Here is a 24,828-nt window from a genome sequence, read left to right as displayed (position 1 = left end):
AAGTGGCCACATCTCAAAATAATCAGTATGCCCAAGTGAGATATTCGGGGTGGTGTATTCTATGACCCTTCACTCTGCTAGTTTGACGTGGATCGTAGCCCTGTTTCACGGAGGAGGAAATTGAGGAGAGGTTGAGTTTTGTCCTGTGTTCCCTGAGGGCGTGTTCTCCTTTAGAAGGAGCCAGAATTGAGCTTTTTCCCCTAACAAGCCAGGCCCTGAGGTTAACAGGACAATTCAGGAAGGGAAAGCAGTTAAGATAAGCTAGGACTTCCAATAAACCAGAGAAAAGGAAAGGCGTAACTTCTTCAATGAAACAAATTTTATTAAAAGCAAACTAGAGTCTTTCTAAGAGGTACGCACATCTGGAAATCTCACCCCACAGCACAGAATTATACTGTAAGAACGTGAAGTGAAGGAAAAGAGAGAAAACAAGGAGTATGGTCATTGGATACCAGAGAGCCCCCCACCCCTTTACATGCGGGGCATGTGACATGAAGATGTCATCCAGGCTGGGGATCTTACCTTCCGCACCCCCACTCCGCTCCTCACTCATTGTCCTTCATTTTAGGTTTTTCCTAATTATTTTTCCATATAGTTTTGGAAACATTCATCTAGCTAACATCAGAAGAAAAAACATTTTTTGGCATTTTAATTGAATTCGTTAAATTTATATAAAAATTGGGAGAATTGACTTCTTTATGAAGCTGAATCATCCTATCCACTCCGTTTGTTTATGTCTACTTTTGTGTCTTTCACAAGCACCTTAAATTTTCCTCGTGCAGCTTTTACTCATTTCTTGTTAAGTTTCTTTCTTTTTCAGTTGTTGTAAGTGGTGTTTACTTTTCTTTTATATCTTAAAAAAGCAACTGTGTATATAATTAAGAAAGTGGACATTAACTGGCATCTTATATAGGTGTGATTTTCAAATATTTAGGTCTTAATGATGTGGGAAACAAAGGCAGAAGAAAAATTATTAAATCTCCTTACTACCTACAGCCCATTGACAAGTCCTTGAAACAGGCAAAGTGACATTCCTCTAGGGACTCAGCTGCCTCGAAGTTAATACTTTGTTAAGGGCAAAAGGCAATCTTAGCCTGAGCCCCCCACACCCCAACCAAGATCCTGTTAAGTCTACTTTAACGTATAAAAATTCCTTTAGAAATTTCTGTTATCTCTAAACCCCCCAAGACACATGTCGGCAATCATCCCCCAAGCATATGGCCCACCGATATACATCTGAAGGGTCTCATGACTAAGGTTCTATTAGACATTAATAAATGACCTTTTCCCAACAATAGCTAGCCCCTTCCAGGTACTGGAAACCTTGCTTCCAAATTCCTTAGAGACTTAGGCTATCCCTAACCCCCTCCCAACTTGAAAGTATATAATGGGCCATTCCTCACAACCCCGGTGCAGCTCTTTCTGCCCACGGGTCCTGTCCCCGTACTTTAATAAAATCACCTTTTTGCACCAAAGACATCTCAAGAATTCTTTCTTGGCCATCGGCTTCAGACCCTAACGTTCTTTCCTACATCGTTATGATTACGTGAATTCTGTTAATGGAGTTCCTAATGTTGATTGATCCCTGAAATCCCAGAATAATCCCCACTTGGTTATGATGCATCGTGTTCTTCATGTGACACTGGATTTTGTTTGTGCTTATTTATTTAGGATTCTGACATGGACTTCAAAAGTGAGATTGGCTCGTAGTAGATGTCTTTTTGATTTCTGTAACAAGATCTCTACCGTAAAGAAGGGCAATCGTGTTAATTTTGGCATGCTTTTCCATGACTTAGAAAGCCTGATAAGGGATTATGTTAGTTCTCCTTCGTGTGGTGAGAGGGTAGAGGAACATAGGATTGTGAGCTAAATCCAAATGATGGATTCCATGAAGCTGGACAGAGAGACTCGCCTGCTTCGCACTTCTGTCCCCACTCCTCCTACGATGCAAAGCCCTATGCACCACGACCGCTCTCCATCTGTCGTCCCCCTGTCTGAAATGCTGAGGGCCTGGGGGGAGCTTCTCAGCCGCACAGTTCGATGTAGGACAGGAGAACAACGGCAGCTCAAAACACTTGGCTCCAGTACCAGCTCGCTGCCCACGTGTGTCATTTCACCAAACACCTTCAAGTCCCAGGCTCCTCAAGGGCCACTGAGAATGCACTGAGACAAAGTAGAGGTACGTAGCACATAGTCATTGTTCGACAACTGGTAGTTAGTTTCAGCAGTCGTGCGTTTGAAGGGAGAAAAGAACACAAGGGGTACGGCTGTGAAGAAAAGTTGGCAGATCCCTTTGACCTGGTGGAATGCCCAAAGGCTTTGGGAATCAGCAGAGCTGGATCTGAGGTTTGAAGCTTGAGTGGATGTACTGTTGCCTAACAAAGTCCCCCACTTAGCGGCATCAAACACGCACATTGCTCTTTTCCCCAGCCTCTGAGGTTCCGAAACCTGGGAGTTGCTTTCCCCGTGGTTCTGAGTCTCAGTCTCCCATGAGGCTGTAGTCAGGCTGTTGACCAGGACTGCAGTCATCTGAAGGAGTGGGAGAATCCGCATCACTCACACCGTGGTTGGCAGGAGACTCCTGTTGCTGACCACCAAGACCCCTGCATATGTGGACTCAAGACATAGCTTCCCCATGGCACCCCAAGATAGAAAGAGGGCCCCAAGTTGGAAACCTTACTCCTTTGTAGCCAGATTTCAGAAGTATCACATCATCACCTCTGCCATAGTCTCTTGGCACACAGACCAACGGTGGTACAGCGTGAGGACTGCACAGGGGTGTGAATACCAGGAGAAGAGATTGTGAGGGACCATCACCCACCGTCTTGGAAGATGACTACCCCAGGGGAATTTGGTCAGTGGAAAGAATTTGGAAATTGGGTGGAAAAGAGGAAACACGGTCAGACCCTAGCATGAATGAAATTCCTATCATTGCCGTGGGAGATTCCCCACCCAGTGCTGATGGAACCATCTCCAGTAACCTCTGAGTGAGAGGTGGAGACACAGGGCTCTAGGTCAGTGGGGGAGGGCTGACCGCACACATGTCACAGTCGTCCGGGTGACGTCCTTGCCAAATCCCCGGAGGAGGAACATGAAGCGAACGCGCTCCTGAGCTGAGGAATGCATCTTGCTGCCCGTGTCAACCTTGAAGCGAGTTAAAGTGTTTTAACTTTAATTTTTACATTTTTAAAAGAGAGCTGATAATCTCTCTTACAGTAGCGAGTAAAACAAATCTTTAGAGAGGAATACGAAAGCCCCTTATACAAGTGAACTTTGCTGGGAAAGAGACGACGGGCAAGCCTGCAGTAGTTCCCGTCGTCCGTAAGAGGACGAAGTCCTCACTCCTGCAGGTAGCTTGTTCCTCACTGTCTTCCGCAGGACCAGAGTGGAGCAGACACTCGATGGATATAGTGTGTTCTGAGTGCATTAATCATCCCTGCGCTCCCTCGTTCCCGTATACACCCTTTGTGTGACACTCAACACACTGATGCAGGACGCAGCCTTAAGAAGCACACAGGCTTTCCTGCCGCAGGGCTAAGATGTTCGAAGCAACCCGGGTAGCAGTGACCGGGTCTGAATCGGCAGAGCTTGGTCAGTTGTCACAAAGCTCGTCGATTCCTGGCATTGTCGGCGAGCTCCGGTGCCCAGCTGTACAAGCTGTGCCTCGGCTCGAATCTACAGTATTCCCCTGAAGCACGTGTAAAATACGTCCACGTGCATTCCTCTCCACAAAATGCGAGGGGAAAGGATCCTTGTAGGTATCTGTCAATACCAGTAAGAACATTGATTAGGACCTTTATACAAAAGCTCCTTACATTCATTATGTCACAAATTCTTTACAGAGATTTTGTAGGGTGGGTCATTATTGTCCTTCAAACAAGGCTCAGAGGTTGAATTTTGTTAACCGTCAGAGGGCTTAGACTCAAGTCCTTACTTGGGACTAAGAGCCGGGCAGTTGCTCCAGGACCCCGTGCGATCTCTACTTAAATAGTATTCAGTCTTTCTACGTAGGTTCGTGATACATGTGAGGCTGTTTCATTACATCAGGGCCACCTTCGTGGGCATCAGCTAGATTTTGTTTTAGTCGTAAAATGCGGCAAAGTGATGAACTTTTCATTTCCTAGGCTGTCCACGGTGCCTCGCAAGTGCCCTCCTATGTAGCCGCCCCCCCACCTCCCCGTCTCCCGCCTCCACCCTGTCACCATCAGTTCTCTAGAGTTAAGAGTCTGTTTCTTGCTTTGCCTCCCTCTCTCTCTCTTCTTCCCTTTGCTCATTTGCTTTGTCTTAAATCCCACATATGAGTGACATCATATGGTGTTTGTCTTTCCCTGTCTGACTTATTTTGCTGAGGTTATAGTCTCCAGCTCCATCCATGTCGGCCACAAATGGCGAGATTTCATTCTTTTTCCTTGTGCCTTGCATATTTGCTTGATCTCTGAGGCAGGCGAATGGTGGGATCTGTCTGTTGGCACAACGTCTCTGAGAGGAGCTCAGCATTATCTGCCCCATGAGGCTGCTGGAAACAGCCGCGGTGTGGAATGTGCTGTGTAAGGGGGCAGGTATCAGAGCCAGAAGAGCCCCGGGCCAACTGCACTTGGAGCTGCGGGTACGGTGGTCTGGAGACTGCAGAGGTATCAGGCGGGTAGCTTTTGTTTTGTACTGTGTGTGTAATTTACACACATAATCTCATGTGTTCACTTGGAGCTTTGTAGCAGGATGTTAATATAGTTCCTAATATTGTTGAAAACTCTGTGATATTCCTGTTGTAAGTTTTCGCATTGTCAGTTTTGAGGTGTGCATGAGAAAATATGCTGAAGTCATTAGAAATACGCAGTTCTGTGTCCTTAATGCTCGCGTAGGCCTGGGCGCGTGACGCTCTCCTTTTCCAGTAGTCCACGATCCAGTTACTGGTTCTTTTAACTGGTCCAGAAAATCCAAGATGTGTCAATCCAAATTTAATTCTCCTTTTGTGTGATGAAAAGAACAGCGTTTCTGTCTATTATTCTGATCTGTTCCTTTGGATTAAAAAATATTTTGACAATGTAACTATCATGAGCCTCTGTGAGTGAAACTGTTCTTTTTTGCTCCGTTGGTTACATCTTTTATCCTTTGTCTGTTCTTTCTATCCCTGAATAGACTTGGAGATACAGTGTCCTATTATTATGTAATATCTGATGCTATTTATGTGAGCCATGGTTAGACTGAGAATAAAAACTGTTTCCCCCCTTATTAAGTTGGTGTTTCTGTAGCTTATGGGTTGGCAGCTTTTCAAAATGTAGTGTTAGATTTCTGTCCTGTTCCTTCTGAAATGGTGAGGATACGGATGTGACTGGGGTGATGCTGGGAGCAAGGCCCTGAGGCCAACAGCCCACCTCTCAGGGAGGTGAGGAGAGGAGAGTATTAATCCCAAATACTGATGGTATCTTGCATCTACCGGGGGTCTGGACAAGTGCTGGGAAGAAAAGAAAAGCCTCTAGGTCTGCCGTGCTCCTGGGAAGCCGGCCTCTCGGACCATTCCTATGACAGCAGGATAGTGAAGTCCTGTTTGCCGGCAGGAAGGGTCAATAGCTCATCTTTTACTATAGACGGAGAAATGGAGTAAAGATAGTTGGACAGTCTTGGAAAGAGTCTGTGGAGTCCTTTGAACTTTCTTGCAATTTTTTCTGGAGGTTTGAAATCAAATGCAATTAAAAAGTAAAAACATGCGTGTACGCACACACACGCACACGCACACACAAGTGCACACAGTCTATGAAGGGACGGCCCAGCAAACCCAACTGGACTCAACCTACCAGTACCGACAGGACCAGCATGAATTCTGATTCCACAGGGAGCAATGGGTATTTGGGCCCTGTTTTTGCTGTCCATTTGATTCCCCCCAGATACAGTTTCCCCAAATTGTATTGGGAAAAAAAACGGAAGAAAGGCTGTGTTCTCTTAATCTGATACCAGGTGTCTGCTTCAAATGAACTTTCCTTTCCTGATAAAAATAATTAAATTAAAATTGAAAACAATCTAAATTAATGGGAAAATAAGTCAATTCTCTCTCAGACCCAGAAAGCTCTAGAAAATTTCTCCTCAGCTCTGCTATTTCCCCTCAACAATATTTTGTACCTTCTCACAATTAAAAACTGGATTTTTTGAAGCAAATTACATTTGATTGTCACAAACTCCAACATAAAGACATTTGTCAGTACGTATTTTCAGATGTTAGAAGTTAGCCCTTTGAGAAGTGAAACATTAAAGCAGCCATTGAGGAAATGAAACTCACATGTATTCATCTGGTGCCTGACTTGACGTAGCTGAAGGATTTTGAACTGAAACAACTCTTCACTCTTACCTCCACACGACCATATAACTAGTCCCAAAAAGCTATTTACTCATTTATTTATTAAATATGATCTCTGGTCTTAAATTGCTAAAGTTTGTTCATTTTATTTATTTTATTTTTGCTTCCATTCAATAAAGTTCCATTTGTTTTTAATTAGTAACTTCCTCAATCCTAACAATCTGAAAGACCCAGTTCCTTGCTCTATGATTGTTTTCTGTGTGTCAAACTTTACTTCTAATAATAATAGCAGCCAACACATGCTTTATGTATCAGGAATATGCCTCCCCTTTGCAGACATAATTTTGTACAACAGAATTTGGTACCAGTCCTCTTACCTTTGCGTGTAGAGACGCCCAGCCTTACAGGGTTCCTTACCTTCCAAGAATATACAGCCCATGATCTTACCTATTTTGTAGTCATGTTGTTTTGTTCTTTTCATGTAGTAGTAACATTTTAAAACATAGTCTAACTCTTTAAATAAGTGACTTATTAAAAGGTTTTTCTACATTGTAAAGAATGTGCCATAGATGGGATTATCTTAAGGAAAGAGTGATGCCCATTGCAAGAGCTAAGGTTGAATGACTCTGGTCATAGAAGTTGTCAGAGAAATCATGAACTGGGTGCTAGGTTAGACCAGATAAGATTGATGCCTTCTACTGTGCAAGTCTTCAATATTATGTTTCAGTAAAAATTAGGCTCAGAGTGGTTGACCTGTGTAGGTTATAAAACTCAAATGAGATATTGGTTGGAAAATTGAAAGTAAGAACTTTTGTTATTATCTGTATTATTTTTATTGCTTTACATCTTGAATGAAGATTTTTGTCATAAAGGTTTTTTTTTAAGATTTTATTAATTATTTGAGAGAGAGAGAGAACTTGAGTGAGGGGTGGGGGAGAGAGGCAGAGAGAGAAGCAGACTCCCTGCTGAGCAGGGAGCCCGATATGGGGATTGATCCCAGGACCCCGAGATCACTACTGAGATGATGGCAGATGCTTAACTGACTGAGCCACCCAGGTGCCCCATTCATAGAGGGTTTTAATCTTTAATTCCATAATACAGAGCAAGGAAGAACGGTGGTAACAGAATGAGTCCTTTGGAAATTACGCTCTTTTATTCTATGTCTAAAACTCACACTTTGTTTTAACTTTTTCTTGTGGTAAGAATACTGAAGAGATCAGATCTCTAGAACTTACTCCTTTTCCTTATCTCAAATGTTATGCCTGATAATTAGCAAATCCGTAATTTCCCTTCTCCCCGGCCCCTGGAAACTACCATTCCACCTTTTGATTCTGAATTTGACTATTTTAGATACCTCATAAAAGTGCAGTCATATAATATTTGTCTTTCTATGACTGGCTTATTTATGAATTTATTTGTATTTATCTTTTCTGAAAATAATAGCTGACACAATGTTATATTCGTTTCAGGTATACAAATTCGTAACTTAACAAGTTTATACATTATGCTATGTTCATCACAAGAATAGCTACCATTTGTCCTATCACATCACTACTACAGTATCATTGACTGTATTCCTTATGTTCTGCTTCTTATTTCCATGACTTAATCATTCCGTAACTGGAGGCCTGTATCTCCCTCTCCTCTTCACCCATGTTGCCCAACCCCCCACCCTCTTCTTCTCTAGAAGCCATCAGTTTATTCTCTGTATTAAAGCTCTGATTCCGAATTATAGTTTATTCAATTTTTTAGATTCCACTTATGAGTGGAATCGTATGGTATTTCTCTTTATCAGTCTGACTTATTTCGCTTAGCATGATACCCTCGAGGTCCATCCATGTTGTGACAAATGTCAAGCTCTCATCCTTTTTATGGCTACATAATAGTCCATTGTGCATGTATACCATGTTTTCCTTGTCCATTTGGCTATCGATGCACACTTAAGTTGTTTCCATGTCTTGGCTATTGCAGATAATGCTGCAGTAAATATAGGTGCATGTATCCCTTTGAATTAGTGTTCTCGTATTCTCTGCACAAATACCCAGTAGTGTAATTGCTGGGTCATAGGGTAGCTCTATTTTTAACTTTTTGAGGAATCTCCATACTGTTTTCCACAGTGGCTGCACCAGTTTGCGTTCCCACCAAACAGCATGAGTGTTCCTTTCTCTCCACGTCCTCACCAATACTTGTTGCTTTGTCTTCTTGATTGTAGCCATCCTAACAGGCATGAGGTGACATCTCATTGTGGTTTCGATTTGCATTTCCTGGAGAATCAGTGGTGTCAAGCAACTTTTCATGTGTCTGTTGACCATCTGTCCGTCTTCTTAGGAAAAATATCTAGTCAGGTCCTCTGCCCATTTTTTAAATAAGATTTTTGTTTTGTTTTGTTTTGTTTGTGGTTTTTTTCAGGATTGACTTGCATGCATTCTTTTTATATATTGGATATTAACCCCTTATGGTATATATCGTTTGTAAATATCTTCTCCCTCTCTTGCAATAGAGTGCTTTTTGGTTTTTGATGGTTTCCCTCTGCTGTGCAAAAGCTTTTCATCTTGATGTAGTCCCAATAATTTGTTTTTGTTTTCGTTTCCCTTGCCTTAGGATATGTATCTAGAAAAATGTTGGCAGAGAAATTACTGCCTGTGTTCTCTTCTAGGATTTTTATGATTTCAGGTCTCATGTTTAGGTCTCTAATCCATTTTTAGTTTATTTTTGTTTATGGTGTTAGAAAGTAGTCCAGTTTCATTCTTTTGCACGTAGCTGTCCAGTTTTCCCAGCACCATTTATTGAAAAGACTATCTTTTCCCTATTGTATATTCTCACCTCCTTTGTCATAGATTAATTGACCTTATAAATGTGGGTTTATTTCTGGCATCTCTATGCTGTTCTCTTGATCTATATATATGTTTTTGTGCCAAGACCACACTCTTCTGATTACTACAGCTTTGCGGTACATCTTGAAGTCTGCAATTGTGATACCTCCAGCTTTGTTCTTTGTCAGGATTGCTTTGGCTATTCAAGTTCTTCTGAAATTCCATACAAATTTTAGTATTATTTGTTCTGGTTTTTTAAAAAATGCTGTTGATATTTTGATAGGGATTGCATTGAATCTGTAAATTGCTTTTGGTAATACAAATGTTTTGACAATATTAATTTTTCCAATCCATGATTATGGACTATCTTTCCATTTGTTTGTGTCATCTTCAATCTCTTTAATCAGTGTTTTATAGTTTTTAGAGTATAGGTCTTTCACCTCTTTGGTTAAGTTTATTTCGAGGTATTTTAATCTTTTTGCTGCAATTGTAAGTAGTGTTGTTTTTTAAAATTCTCTTTCTGCAACTTCATTGTTAGTGTATAGAAATGCTACCAATTTCTAGTTTTGTATCCTGCCACTTTACTAAATTTGTTTATTACTTCTAGTAATTTTTTGGTGGAATCTTTAGGATAGTATCATGTCATCTGGAAATAGTGATAGTTTAACATCTTCTTTACCAATATGGATGCCTCTTATCTCTTTTTCTTTCTGATTGCTGTCGCTAGGACTTCCAGTACCATGTCGAATAAAAGTGGCAAAGGTAGACATCCTTGTCTTGTTTCTGTCTTTAGGGGAAAAGCTCTCTGTTTTTCCCCCTTGAGGATGATGTTAGCTGTGGGTTTTTCATATATGACCTTTATTACGTTGAGGTATGTTCCCTCTAACCCCATTTGGTTGACAGTTTTTATCGTGAATAGATGTTGAACCTTGTCAGATGCTTTTTCTGCACCTATTGAAATTATTGTATGATTTTTGTCCTACGTTGTGTGATGTTGATTGATTGGTGAATTTTGAACCATCCTGGCATCCCAGGAATAAATCCTACCTGATCGTGATAAATGATTTCTTTAATGTATAGTTGTGTGTGGTTGCTAATATTTTGTTGAGGATTTTTGCATCTATGTTCATCAGGGTTATTGGCCTGTAGATATTTTTTTTGTGATGTCTTTGTGTGGTTTGGTATCAGAGTAATCCTGGCCTCATAGATTTTGGAATAGTGTGAGGAGAATTAGTATTAATTCTTCTTTAAATGTCTGGTAGAATTTACCTGTGAATCCACCTAGTCTAAAAGTCCTGGACTTTTATTCTTTTGTAGTTTTTGATCACTGATTCGATTTCATTTCTTGTAAATGGTCTATTCAGATTTTCTATTTCTTCCTGGTTCAGTATTGGAAGATTGTATATTTCTAAGAATTTATCCATTTCTTCTAGGTTATCTGGCTGATTTAAATTAGCATAATGACCTCAAGATTCATTCATGTTGTCACATATTACGGGATTTTCTTTCTTTCTTTCTTTTCTTTTTTTAAGCCTGAATAGTATTCTATTGTATGTATTTACCCAGTTTATTTATCTTTGCTTTGTCAGGGGACGTTTAGGTTGTTTCCACATCTTGACCATTGTGAGTAGCATTGCAGTTAAAATGAGAGTGCTAATATTTCTTTGAGATTCTGATTTCAGTTGTTTTAGATAAATATCCAGAAGTGGGATTACTTGGTCTTTTGGTCGTTCTATTTTTAATTTTTAGAGAAATATCCATACTGTTTTCCATAATGGCAGCACCATTTTTCATTCCCATCAGCAGTGTGCAAGGGTTCCAATCTCTAACCACAAACTATCTGAAAAGGAAATTAGGAAAATAATTCCATTTACAACAGGACACACAAAAACAACAAAATATTTAGGAATAAACTTAAATAAGGAGGTGAAAGACTTGTAGATCGAAAACTACAAGGTATTGATGAAAAAATTAAATAAGACACAAACAAATGGAAAGATATCCCATGTTCATGGATTGAATGACTTTATATTGTTAAAAACCCACATGCTTTTGAAAACCAAAAAGTGATTCATGAGATGTAGTATTGTGTCCTACGGTTCAGTTGTTTTATCTTAACTCTGCTATGCCTTGAACATCCAGGTGGGGAAAATGCAGAGAAGCACAGCTTTTATTTGTCTTTGAATGTTTGTAGGTCAAAATGGAGATGGTTTGAAACAAAATTATAAATGTAGGGGCAGAGGGGCTTTCTCATATTGCCTTCTCTAAAAATCTTTCTAAGTACTTTTTAAGTACTCACCCCCTGTAAAATCTGGAAGCAATATATTATTAGCCATATATACTTATCAAGTGATGAACTACTTACATTTCAAGAGAAAGAACATTTGAGCTAAATTTTCTTGTACCAGAAATGTCTCTTTTAAGTCTAAGTGAAGAATTAGACCACACGTTTCCTATTCAGTTAATGTATGATAATAATGATAGTTGATGACCAGTTGGTCTGGAAGTTGTTATGGGTACCAATATTCTCAAGCACACATGCACAATATACCATAACACAGTAAATACAACTTATTTTGTATTTTTAACATAAGTAGTGTTCAGAAATAACTATTACATATCACCCATGGTTTCTCTCATTTATTTATTTATTTATTCATTGAATATTCATTAAGCACCTACTAGGTAGCAGAAAAATTCAGTCTCTGGTGGTGACATTAAACAAGATAGAAACCAAGTCCCTATATTTGAGGAGCTTACTTTTTGGTAGAGAAAAAATAAGCAAGCAAATATAATACACAAGAACATTCTAGATAGAAGCAAGTGCTATAAACAGAAATAAAAACAGGGTGATATGAGTGGGAGGGTTTGGAGGCCAAGTAGTCCAGTAAGGCCTCTCTCAGGCCAGAATGGAAGACTGGGGAGAGAAGTAACAGCCGGTCCAAAGGGGAGAACCTGACACATGTGAGGGGCAGGGAGAAGGCCAGTGAGGCTGGAGTGAAGTGAGCAGAGGCAGAGAGGCCCCCAGCAGGGTTGGAAAGGCAGACAGAAGCTGTTTACGTAGCACGTTGTAGAACACGGCGGAGGGTTTGCCTGGTGATGGGAAGTGTGTGGAGGTTTGAAGAGGAACGTGATGACATGGCGATAGTTTTAAAAGGTCGGTCTGACTGCTGTGCAGAGAACAGCTTGGGGGTAGAGTGGAGAAAGCAAGAAAGGACTGATGAAGACAAATCAGAAGGCTGCTGAGATCGTCCAGGTGGGAGATAATGGCAGCTTAGACCAGGCTGGTGGCACGAGGGGGTGCCGATGAATGCAGGATGTGTTTGGAAGTAAAGTGCACAAGATTTGTTGTTAAACGAAATGTGGGAAGTAAGGGAAAGCGAGGTGTTGCTGACGACTCCCAGGTCACGGCATGAACACCCTGGTGGATGGTGATGGCCTTTGCTGCAAAGGCAGTGAGTGATGGAGTGGGGGAGGCCAGAGGAGCTCTTAGCTGGTCAGTGCCCTTTCCGAACAACTGAACTAAACCTAGCACCATGTCTGGAAGGCTTTCGGCACAGGCAGCTGGTAGAGAGCAGGGTGCATGATCGTTCACTTGCAGGATTTGGGGCAGACATTCCTACGGGATGCTGCCCAGTCTGTGCCTGAACTTAGGGTTTCCTCCTGCCCCTGAGAACACACAGCGAATCACAATCTCCCCCTGCCTGTGTCATCCCCTATCTCAGAATTCCAGACAAATGTTTCATGTCATCTACTCTGGTCCACTCTATTAGCTCCTATAATATTTATGCCCTGTAAGTGTCCCAGAAGCTATCATGAGAACTTGTTTACATTTCCTTTGTCACCATTCTTTACGTCCTTCCCCACATATCCAAAAACCTAATTCTATGCAAAATTTAGCCAAGAGAGTTTTTTTAGTCAAAGAAACTGTTAAAACGCCCACACTCTAACTTGGGTACTTTGGTTCATTTGCTAAAATGTTAGATGCTGTGTTTTTTCAAGAAGTATTTGTCTGGTTTCCTGACCCCTGTCAGAACGCAAGTACCGGATTAGAGGATGGTGGGGTGGTGCTGGGGGCAAGGACACTGAGAGCAGCAAAACTGACAACTGACAGGCAGAAGGCAGAGGTATTCAAAAAATGACATGAAATGAAAAAAAAGCTCAAAAAACACAAAGAGTTAGGACCATGTAGCCTCACAGGCATTGCTGTCTTAAGGATGGCACAGTAAGTGTGGTTCTCAATAATGACCTTGAATCAGTAAGAAAAGATTGCATTGCTTTGGATATAATTGTGTAAGAGTGCAGGGGTGGATGGTAATTATTTTAAAAGATCTTTTTTTCTAATGGTGAAAATGAAATTGAGTTTTGGCAGTTAGTGATAAATATGTAATCTGGAAAATAACTTTATGTGAACTTCTCTTTTCTGACACCACTAGATAAATAAAATGCTTATCTTTTCTGACTTTGGAAATCAAGTTTAATGCAACAGAGTGTGTCTTTGAAATTCATCTTCTTTATAGAGGTCTTGCTGAGCTGAGGGGTGTGTTACAAATAGCCTCTCTCTGTGTGTCTCCCCTGGAGAGGGAAGTAAGCCTCTTCTCCATTTGGGGACAATGACTGAAGAGCCTCCCATACCCTTTGTAATTCAAGTCTATTTGGATTCAAGGCCACTTCCAATATTCTCTGATTTTCATGAGCTTGTTATTTTCTACTTGTCCTGCTATTATTTGTTACAACAATTATTAGAAGCCTTTTGAACTTACTGTGGCTTATTTACATTATTAGGAGTTTTATCTGGTTCTCTTCACTGGGTGCAGCATGCCATTAAATCACCAGGACTAACAATAGTCGTATCTACAAAACTGCTTTCACCAGCTCAGTTAACAGACCCATTTTCCTGCTCTTTAGCTCTTAACTCCTGCGCTGGGGCAGTTTCCGTTGCTATCAGAGAGCTAGTTCAGGTTCATGCCTACATTCAGCAAATACTTTAAGAGTTAAAGTCAAAAGTTTTAAGGCACCTGATGATACTAAGCTTATGGACCGGAAATCCCAAAATGTTGGCGCTACTCGCCCTCCCATGAACAACATCCCAGAGTGACACCGACATAATGCCAACCCACGTGCCACTTCACGAAGGTTATGAGCCTGCCCCGAGCGCCAACCCAGGACTCCCCAGTCTACAGCAAGTTTGGAGTGTGTGTCTCCAGTCTCAGAGGGGCCTTTTTATCTCCCAATTGAAAATCAAATTACAACCAGCATTTTGTAAAGAAAAAAACAAATCATGGAAAGGGAGGGAGGTCAACCAGTGGTATGAAAGGCAGGCCCAAGCGTGACAGAAAAGAAGGGTTCGCGCACACCTGCCTCAGATCACTGTCACTTCCTGAAGGCGTTCATATTTTATTCAAGGTACGTGTGACAGCTCAACCTTTACCCGGTGACTTTTATTTTATTGCAAAGCAATTCTAACTGGGAATATTTTAAGTATTTAAAGGCTGAACATGAATCATGAGTAATGCCAGTGATCATAAAGGAGCCATAGCAAACTTACTGGAGTCCTCTTGGTGCCCTGTTGAGAACGGTGACAGTCTAGCCGTACTTGTGCCCATGTGGCAGCTGCTTGTCTCTAAAAAGGGACTGTCACGGGGGCGCCTGGGTGGCACAGCAGTTAAGCGTCTGCCTTCAGCTCAGGGCATGATCCCAGCGTTATGGGATCGAGCCCCACATCAGGCTCCTTCACTATGAGCCTGCTTCCTCCTCTCCCACTTCCCCTGCTTGTGTTCCCTCTCTCGCTGGCTATCTCTGTTAAATAAATAAAATCTTTAAAAAAAATAAATAAATAAAATAAAAAATAAAAAGGTACTGTCACGGAAGGATGAATGCTCAGTTGCTAGATGTTAGCGAAGGGACTGTCACGGAAGGATGAACGCGCAGTTGCTAGATGTTAGCGGAGGTGCTCCGATTCCACCCAGGACAGATCCGGAGAGTCTGGTAGGATGCACTGGAGAATTACAGAGGTGTAGTAGAGGTTCGAGCCACGGGGTGGCGCTCCACCAGCTTCTCCAGAACTGACCGTGAGGTTCTGGTTTGTACATTCAGTGATGTGCTCATATTGCCAGTAGTGATGCCAACAGTCAGAGACACAGAAGGATGGGCGAGATTATGGTACAAGCATTAACGTTGAAATGTTCTGAGTCATGACTCTCGATGCTTACCGCATAAAGAGCTATACTGTAGTGGAGGATTCAGTGAAAATACTAGAATTGTATGTAAATGCAATCCAGGAGCCATGCTTGGTTTCTGTCTTTGTTCACGGTTGTTTCTCTCGCAGGCTTCCCCATCTCAGTAAGCGGCACCACTCGCCCAGCTGCCAATAACTCAGAGTCATCCTTGACTCTTCTTCCCTCCCTCTGTGCTCCTCGACCCAGTCCATAGGCAAGTTTTATTGATTCTAGCTTCAAAATGCATCTCTCACCAGACTGGTACCTTTGTTGCCGTCAGTGGACCGGCGCAGACACATCATGGGCACCAGGAGGCCATAATTTCCATTAGGTTTCACTCTTGCTGTTGAACATTCTGTGGCTTCAAACAAGTGTATAAGACACGTATCCACCATTATAGTATCATACCGAATAGTTTCACTGCCCTAAAAATTTTCTGTCTTCTGCCTAAATCATCCGTCCCTCTCTCTAAGCCCTGGAAACCACTGATCTTTTTACTGTCTCCATAGTTTTGCCTTTTCCAAAATGTCATAGTTGGAATCCTACAGTGTAGCCTTTTCAGACTGACTTCTTTCACTTCATAATATACATTTAAGGTCCCTCCTTGTCTTTTCATGGTTTAATTGCGTATTTCTTTTTAGCCCTAATCACTATTCCATTGTGTTCCATACCATGGTTTATTGATCCATTCACTGACTGCAGTATGTCAGGTTTTGGCAATTATGAATAAAGCTGCAGTGAACGCCCATGTGAGGACGTAATTTTTCAACTCTTTTGGATAAATACTAGGGAGTACAATTGTTGGATCAGATGGAAAAGGAGGTTTAGTTTTGTAAGAAACTGCCAAATAACTCATCCAAAGTGGCTTGTTTTGTTCTGGTCTCAGCCGGTCAATAGCTAGTGTTCTGGTCGGATCAACCCCGTGGTTCTTACTATCACTGCAAGTTGCCCTTCCGACAGCTGTTAGGAAACCCTGAAAAAATAAAGGTTTACAGCTTTCAGAACCTGTTAATTACACAGCACATCTGGAGCCACGTAATGAGATTGAGGGGAGAGGGGAGTGCATGGCCTGGGGTACCGCTTTTACTAGGGCCCAGGTGGGGGCCTAGGGCTGCATAGGCTCACTCTTTATTGGTGAATTTAAACCGTAAGAGCAGGAATTTAAAGCAGTGGAAGAGAAAGAGCAAAAATAAAACAAAAGCAGGTACCCAAGACGATCAGATGTTGAGATCAACCAGGATCTCTAAGACAAAGGAACCCAGGGCGGGAGGCAGCCGGCCTCTTTATGAAGCGGTGTGGCCGATGATCTGTTCCTTCGAGCTAGCAGCCCTTGAAACGGGTGCCTCTCTGAGAGGGTTGGGTTGCTTGGTCCTGGAAGCCTAAATCAGGTATTTGCATTACAAAAAAGGAAAAAAAAAAAAAAGAAAACTGTCAGGGCCTCCACCACCGGTGGGTACCATTTTGCGTTCCCAGCGGCAAGGAAGGAGCGTTCTTGCTGCCCTGCCTGCCCTGCCTGCCCCATAGCACCGCGTGGTGAGGACCCTGGATCCCGGCTGTTTAGTAAGAGTGTAGAGGTATTTCAACCTTGTTTTAATTTGCAATTCTCTCATGACACACGGTGGATGACATCCTCTCATCCACTCGCTTGCTGTCCGTACGTCTCCTCTGCTCAGACCCCTGCGCATCGTTGACTCGGGTGGTTCACGTTCTCAGGGCTGAGTTTTGAGAGATCTCTGTGTATTTGTATTTGTCTTCAGATGCACCCTTTGCAAATGCTTTTTCCCCTGTCTGGCTTATCTTTCATGGAGCGGAAGTTTTTAATTTATCGATGATTTCTCTCACGGGCTGTGCTTTTGTTGTTGTCTGTAAAAAGTCATCACCAAACTCGGGGTCACCTGGGTGTTCTCCCGTGCTTATCTTCTAGGGGGTTATAGTTCGGCACTGCACATTTAGGTCTGTGATCTGTCTTGAGTTAATTTTTGTGAGAGACACAGTGAGTTTTTAAAAAAATAAATTATATCAAGTCACTTCCCTTATGACCTCCACTTATCTGTAGACTTAAACCAAAGTCCTTCTTCCCATGAGCTGAAGTTTCTACCGGACCTGACCACCGTCCACAGCGGCAAGCCGTCGTGGTACCTTTCCCTCCCCTCCCTGCCAGAGCCTGCCTTCCGTCGGCGGACCCTCCGGATTTGTTCACAGCCTGCGCTGAAGCAGGATTACGTAACCCAGAATCTGTGTCCAGCTAGTAAGATGGAGTTGTAATCAAACGAGTAAATCTTACAGGGGAGGTCAGACGGGAGGATTTCCAGAACAGCCCCCTTAAACAGCTGCCTTGACAGGTAGCACTTCGTGAGCCCCGCTGACCAAGAACAGAAATAAAAGCTTCAGTTAGATGTTTAAAAGAATATCCTGAGATCGAACACTCTAAAATCTGTAATCACTTTATGTAAGAGTCAAGAATCATTTTCACGGAGGTACAATACGTGACAAACTGAACTTTTAAAACTTGTACTGTTACAAAATGACAGATCGTTTCCAGTAATTTAATCACATTTGAACCAATAATTTTTCAAAATATTTCCACATTCAGTATTCAAAACCTTAATTTTCCCAGAATCATATCTTTTTTCTAATTTCCAGGAATATGGGTATCTCATTATCAGTTCTGTTGGCCACCTCATTCTTACATCTCCGTTCATTTGTCATTTAGGACGTTGTTTTGCCCAGTTTCACTTCAGCTCCTGGGACTGAGTGACAGTCGTTCTCCATTACTGTCTCTTCATGCTGCTCTTCCCTGAAGAGTCCTTAGGTTTCCCTGCTTATCTGAGCACAGGGTGCCTTCCGCCGCAACCAATAATGCTGTTTTGCCACGACGGGAACTGAAGGGTATCCAGATGCTTTTGGGTCAAGTCAGTGGTGAAACCCAGTCGCAGCTCTGCTTTGCAGCTCACTGGGACACTTACGTGAGCATTACGGCGTAATATTTCTCAATGATATGATCCTTCTGCTGCTTCAGGAATGGATTCCAAGGCATTAAATTCTACTTTGTAATAAATAGTGTAACAGTAATGTCACAACAAAGCTTAATTCTGTTGAATGAATACACCTCTGAATCGCTGGAGAGAACAGGATTCCCTTCTAGGCCAATGTAAATATTCATCATTATTCCTTAAATTGAACAATACTATGAACTTAATATTATATCTGGCCAGTAGTACATATTTGAGCATTTTTATTGAGGGCTTGCTTGGTAATGCTAGTGTTACATCATATTGGGAAGCTGTGTTTAGTAGTGCGGAAAACCAACTTAGGCATAACATTTCACGAGGATATGGTGCCAGCTAGTGGTACATGTTATATATGCCCTAAAAGGATAGGATGCTGGCCTTTTTAAAATAACCAAGCACCACATGGTCTTACTGGGATCGAATTTGCTCAAATACTACATATATATATATCTGCCATGTTGGTGAGAACCAAGAGGATGTGCATAATAATGCATGTATGGGGGGCGCCTGGGTAGTGCAGTCGTTAAGCGTCTGCCTTCGGCTCAGGGCGTGATCCCGGCGTTCCGGGATCGAGCCCCACATCAGGCTCCTCCTCTATGGGCCTGCTTCTTCCTCTCCCACTCCCCCTGCTTGTGTTCCCTCTCTCGCTGGCTGTCTCTATCTCTGTCAAATAAATAAATAAAATCTTAAAGAATAATAATAATAATAATAATGGGTGTCTGAAATGTTCTGTTGCATAACGCCCATGCCAGCTTCTCTCCAGTCCCGTGTTCCCACATTGTGCTGATTCACATTTTATTATGCTGCTTATATTTGAACATACATGCATCCTTGTATTTCATCATTTATCACAAGATCTGGCAATTAGATGCAGAAATAAGTATTTTCGAATAAATAATAAATGGTCTCTTTTTCTCCAGCTGATGGAAGGCCACGCCTTCCCTTTCCTCTATGGCATATCCTCATCATTCCCACCCCTTGACGTACAGAAGATCTCTATGATCTGTCCTGCCATGCTTGGCTTTCGGTGAATCAGTAAGAGCTTAAAGAATTTCAGTGCTTCGCCTTCCTAATGAACTGAGGCTTACAGGTGGAACGTTGCAAGGAAACGGAAATCTAACAAGAAATGAAGACACGTCAATATTGCTTTAAAATTTTCAAAGCGTTATTTTGTTACATCTAGATCAATGGTTGTGAATCCTGGCTGCATATCAAAATCACCGGGGTCTTTTAGAAAACACGCCTGCCACAACAAGCCACAGAAAAATTAAACCGGAGTATCAGATATTGATCAGTCTGATGCAGGGGTAGCTGAAGGGAGCTGCGCAGTGTCAGTCAGTAACTACGCCCACGCCAGTGGGTGCTCTTCCTCCTACACGGCCCAGCAGACCGTCGTGCTAAACCAGATACTGCCACGAAGATGTGCAAACCAAATTTGTGATTAATTTAACAGTTTGGTGCCGTGTGTGTGTTTGTGTGTTTGTGGTGTATGTATTTCACATCCAACATATGTAGGGGGAAGAAACAAGAAAAAAGACTTTCCTTCCTTGCTTCTTTATCCTTTACACTGTTATGGTGGAGTTTTTCCCAATGGCTGTGCTGTCAGGACAGAGTGGTTTAAGAAAATGCCCCATGTCCTCATTAGACAGAGAGTGAACCCCCTTGCCTGCCAATGAGTGTAGAGAGCAGCCTATTTCTGGAATCACACCAGCGCTGCCTTTTTGCCCCCACCCCTCCCATAACATCCCAAATGCACTGAAGTCTTTTTCCACATTCACAGTTCCTCTGGAGTCACTTTCAGGTATATCTGATGTCTTAATGATCTTGCAGTCTGTGGGAAAAAATAGAGAAACTGAGCAGCTCCGTACAACATCATACGTTTTACCAGAACCAGAGATCCCTGTATCTGGTACCAAAACCTGAAAGCTGGTGAAATGTAATCCGTGTAACCACTTCCTACCAATCCCTTCTAAAGACTAAGCGATATCTAAGGACCTTTCCAGATAAAAGGTCTCCTGGATTCTTGAAATCTCCTTTCTTCTCTTTTTCCTGATTCATCATCTCTCTCCTCCCTCTCCCTCCTTCCCTTCCCTTTCTCCTCTCCTTCTCCTCACCCCCACCCTCTCTGTCTTTTCTTCCTCCTTCCCTCTCCTCCTCCAAATAGAAGAGAAGCTTTCCAGCTTTCTGTTTCTGGGCAACAGAATAATAAATCTGGCAAAATGATACTCTTGAGGTTGTCAGAGAACCAGTAGCAGGCTTCCCACACTCCCATTCTGTGTAGGGAAAACAAGTATCCCTAGTACCCCGATTTCATCAATCATTGTAAAAAAAATTTTTTTTGAGGAGGTTGCGGGATTTAGGTGAGGTTCAGTGGGGTGGAGTCTGGAGCCAACGACCAAAAAGAATTCTTGAGACACCTTTGGTACAAAATTGGTGGTTTATTAAAGCACGGGGACAGGACCCTAGGGCAGAAAGAGCTTCCGGGTTGTGAGGGGTGGCTGATTATATACCGTGGGGTTGGGGAAGTAAGGAAAAAGGGAGGTTTCAAGAGGATTTTCATATGTTAAAGAAGATTCACAAGATACCAGAGGCCTTGCCATTGTCGAGTTAAGTTCTTTTTTTCTCTAGCAAGGCATTAACGTGAAGATAGTTGGGACCTTCCTGGATTCCTAGAAGTATCTGTCTGTGGTCTGCAGGCTATAAGACATTTAGTTGTATTCCCTCCTGGAAACTAGGTTAGTAATAGAAATGCTTTGTTCTTGTAAACTGCTAAGACATTTGCAAACTGAGGGAGACAGGTCTTGCAAGATGGTGGTCTCTATAGGCTAACTGTTTCTTGGTCCTTCAGGGCAACCAGGAGTGCCTGAGGAATGTCACATACATCCCATGGGGGGGGCGGGGGGAGGGGGCGGGGTGTCAGCTTCTGCTTTGTCCTCCCCTTGCCTTCCGTTCCCTCATCAAAATTCATTCTGGGATTTGAGCTGGGTCAACAGATTGTGGCTTTGCAACTTGGGAAGCAAACAGTCTTTTAATAACAGTGTCACCTCACAGTGGCACTCTGAGCGGGGCTGTGTGCGGGTACCAGCTGGGCTATGGTCCACTGGATCTTTGGACACCCTTACTCTCAGTCTGTTGGGTTAGCAACGAATATCAACACCCACTTTCACAGACAAAGCACATGCATTTCTTTTCCCTGTTTTTCTGGAAGTCATTCAAGAATGTTTTCTGAAGTCCTTCTAGTGCGAGTGAGAGTATAATATATTTTTTTACTGGCTCTGCTGAGAGGGTGGCTGTGGCCAGGGACCTGGGACCAGGGAAGGAGTTGCCAGGGACCTGGACGGCAAGTCATTCGCACATGGATCAAAAACCTCACCCTCAAAGATTCCTTTGTCTCTCTGTTTTTCCATTTCCAGCCTGGATGTGTAAATACCACGGAAGTGGACATTAAGAAGTCATCCAGAATGAGAAACCCACACAAAACACGGAAGGTAATAGCCACGTTTGCTGTGATCTTGGGATGGGTTGCACTGTTTGGAGGACATCAGTCATAAAAACCTTTCACCCACTTCCTGGAGTATCTTCTAGCATCTTCCTTGCTTTTCCTTGTTCCTTGGCTAAAAGAAAATCTGGGAGCTCAAGCCCTGGTCGTCTGTCAGTCCGTCTGTCCTGAGGAAGTACTCCCATCGTGGTTCTCAAGCCCACACAGGTCCCAGGCATGCAGGTGGCTGTGATGGGGGCAAGGACCCTGAGAGGCACCCGCTCTTTCCCTCAGAGGGAAGCATCATCAGCAGAGAAAGGCTTCTCTTTCAGAGCCCAGGGGATGAGGAAACACAGGTGGCGATTATCTGAGAGAAAGTGATATTGAGGAGAGAGGGCATTTTCAGAGGAAATGATGAGCAGAAAAGGGACACCCTGAAGATGTATAACTACAGAGCTTGCATGAGGATCCGCTTTTAACACTGGAATTTTGTGACACAACCAAAACATCGTGGTTGTATGTTCGTTTGGTGTCTGTTATGTGAGAGAATATGTAACAAACTCACAAAAAGCTATCCAGGATTCAGTGGCATTTTAAATACTGTCTTGAAAATACACAGCAATAGTACCTCCATATTTTTTAAAGTAACACATACACAGCACTTTTATTCATTCTGTGAAAAACGCTTGGGCTGAGGACACAGACCAAGGTTGGCACCTGCTGGATTAAAGCATTCCATAAAGCTCAAGAGCTTCCTTTTCCCGGCTTTCTCCTTATGTAGCATTAGGGTTTTCCAGTAGGCACGAGTATTTTTTTTTTTTTTGTAGTCTTATTTCTTGTTGTCTTTTTCTTCCATCCCTAGAAATATAAACATCATGTTGAGGGCCCCCAGTATGATCCCAGGACCTTTTTTTCTTTTAAGACAGTTTGCCTTGATGTCAGGATCAAGAAGCCACAGGAAAAGTGCCACAAAACCCACTCAGCTGCAGTGCTCCAAAGCTTTTGCCCCTAGGAGCTCCCTGAGGGGAAGAGGCAAAGCCAGACCAAAGCAGGTTGTGGGCCCTGCTCTCCCGTGACGGGCCTCACGCACTCCCTTCCATCCTCCATGCACAGCACAGCCCAAGTGCACTGGGGACCGGTTTTGTGCTGTGGAACAGCATTCAGGGCGGCAGACATCTTTCCGAAAAGCACATTCGGCCGCCCATCACTACTTCTGAATTTTGAAGAATTACTTTTCATAATACCTTACTTTGTGTCAAGCTTTCCCAGCAGAGGCCAACTGAGATATGCTCTGAGTCAGAAGAGACAGCATATGGGTGGACAGATAGGACTTAGAGAACTGTGTTCTTCATGCTACATGGTATTGCTGTCTTCCCAAGGCCAGGCAGGCCACCGTGCTTTCCGAAAACTTGAAAAGCGTTAATTGGCGATGTTGAGCTTCACGTCGCATCAGCCCTCCCTTCATGATGGGAAAACCAGGCAGAGCAAGGCGAAATGCCGTAGAGACGGGATCGCGGAGCTGGAGCTGTCTCAGCGGTGGTGTGATTTCCTGTGAGTCAGTGACGGTAGAACTGCAGGGCCTCACTGTGGAGCTCTGTACCCTAAAATTACCAGAGAAAAACAAAAATTCTGGAGAATGCTACAGCAAGTAGCACGTGTGCCCTTGTTTTCAACAATTAGGGAATGCTGATTTTTTTTTTTTTTTTAATTTTGGTGTGTGTGTGTGTGTGTGTGTGTGTGTGTGTATGGCTTCTCAGAGTCAAAAGTGTTGAATTTGGCTACATTAGCTCGTATTTGGTTAGTAACTGGAATGATCCATTTAATCAGATTTAACAAGTCTCTACTTTATGCCAGGTATGCACTGGTTTTTAGATATTCCCCGGTCAATGCTCGCATCCCACCATGAGACAGCTCATGGTCTAATGAGAGTGCGCACATTGAACAAGTAGGCGAATGTCTGTACCTCTATGACCGTGTGATTGTGTTAAGCGGTATTTATCAGTCTGCTCACACAATGCCACCTGGGCGGCTTACATAATGGGAATTTATTTACTCACAGTTCTGGAGACCAGAAGTCCCAGATCAGGTTGGGTTTTTGGTGAGAGCGCTCTTCCTGGCTTGTAGACAACTGCCTTCTCGCTGTGTCCTCACGTGGCAGAGACAGAGCTCTGGTGTCTGTCCCTCTTGTACGGACAGCAGCTTCATAGGATTAGGGTGCTACCTGATGACCTCTTCTAACCTTGGTTACCTCCTTATAGACTCCATCTCCCTATGTAGTCACACTGGAGATGAGGATTCCAACATGAACTTCAGAGGGCTGCAACTCCATCTATAACATGTTATCCAGGGAATTTGAATGATTCGGGATTCTAGATCACCACACCATTTTATTACCCAAACAATACACGGCAAACAGCAAACTGCCCCACCACCCTCTGACGTGTTCGCAGTCTGTCCTTGCGGAGTGGGCAGTTCTGTGGGACTGCAAGCCTTGGACAGAAATGGCAGAGGCCAGCCTCTCACCTTGGAAACTGTCTTTGCCTTCCAGAGCTAGTCGGACTATGTCCTTTGCTTATCCTTTTAGTGCTGTGACCACCATGTTTTAAACTTCTGCTGGTAAGAAAGTGGAAGCCCTGGATGGCAGTTCATTCTTGCAGACAGATGCTACCCCTAGCGAGGAGAGCTGCTGTGTATTCCTTTAGCAGTCAGCCGAGACAGTATTTCTCATGACTATATATCCCGACAAGAATAAGGGACCCCGTAAACCCCTACAGCAGTAATCCACACACGTACCTAAAGAAAGCAGGGACTAGAATTCTCTATTTAATTGTTAAATTTCAAATGTGTTTATCAAATATGTGAAGAGAAGGCTTAGAAGTACATCTGATTTGAGATATTTTTAGGTAGTTAGGATCAGTGTCTTTACTAAAATACAAAGAGGCGGGTGGAGTGTATTTTCTTACGTCTCTGTGAAGGGGTGATAATGTAGCAGAGTCGGAAAGAAATCAGCCTAATCCAG

The 24,828-nt window shown here is 42.8% G+C and overlaps 1 protein-coding gene across 6 annotated transcripts in view; it reads left to right on the top strand.

The window, feature by feature from the left end:
• Positions 1-24,828, top strand: part of RGS7 (regulator of G protein signaling 7) — a 530,023-nt gene that overhangs the window by 467,421 nt on the left and 37,774 nt on the right. For all 6 annotated transcript variants that reach the window (XM_008694602.2, XM_008694610.2, XM_040636051.1 and 3 more), the window contains one exon: positions 21,745-21,819. In XM_008694602.2, coding sequence (XP_008692824.1) covers positions 21,745-21,819 — 75 coding nt within the window. The remainder of the gene's footprint in view (positions 1-21,744; positions 21,820-24,828) is intronic.

This window comes from Ursus maritimus, unplaced genomic scaffold (assembly GCF_017311325.1).
Source record: "Ursus maritimus isolate PB19 unplaced genomic scaffold, ASM1731132v1 scaffold_2, whole genome shotgun sequence".
Lineage (NCBI taxonomy): Eukaryota > Metazoa > Chordata > Mammalia > Carnivora > Ursidae > Ursus > Ursus maritimus.
Note: the sequence above shows the minus strand (reverse complement) of the source record. Positions and strands in the feature narration are given on the sequence as shown.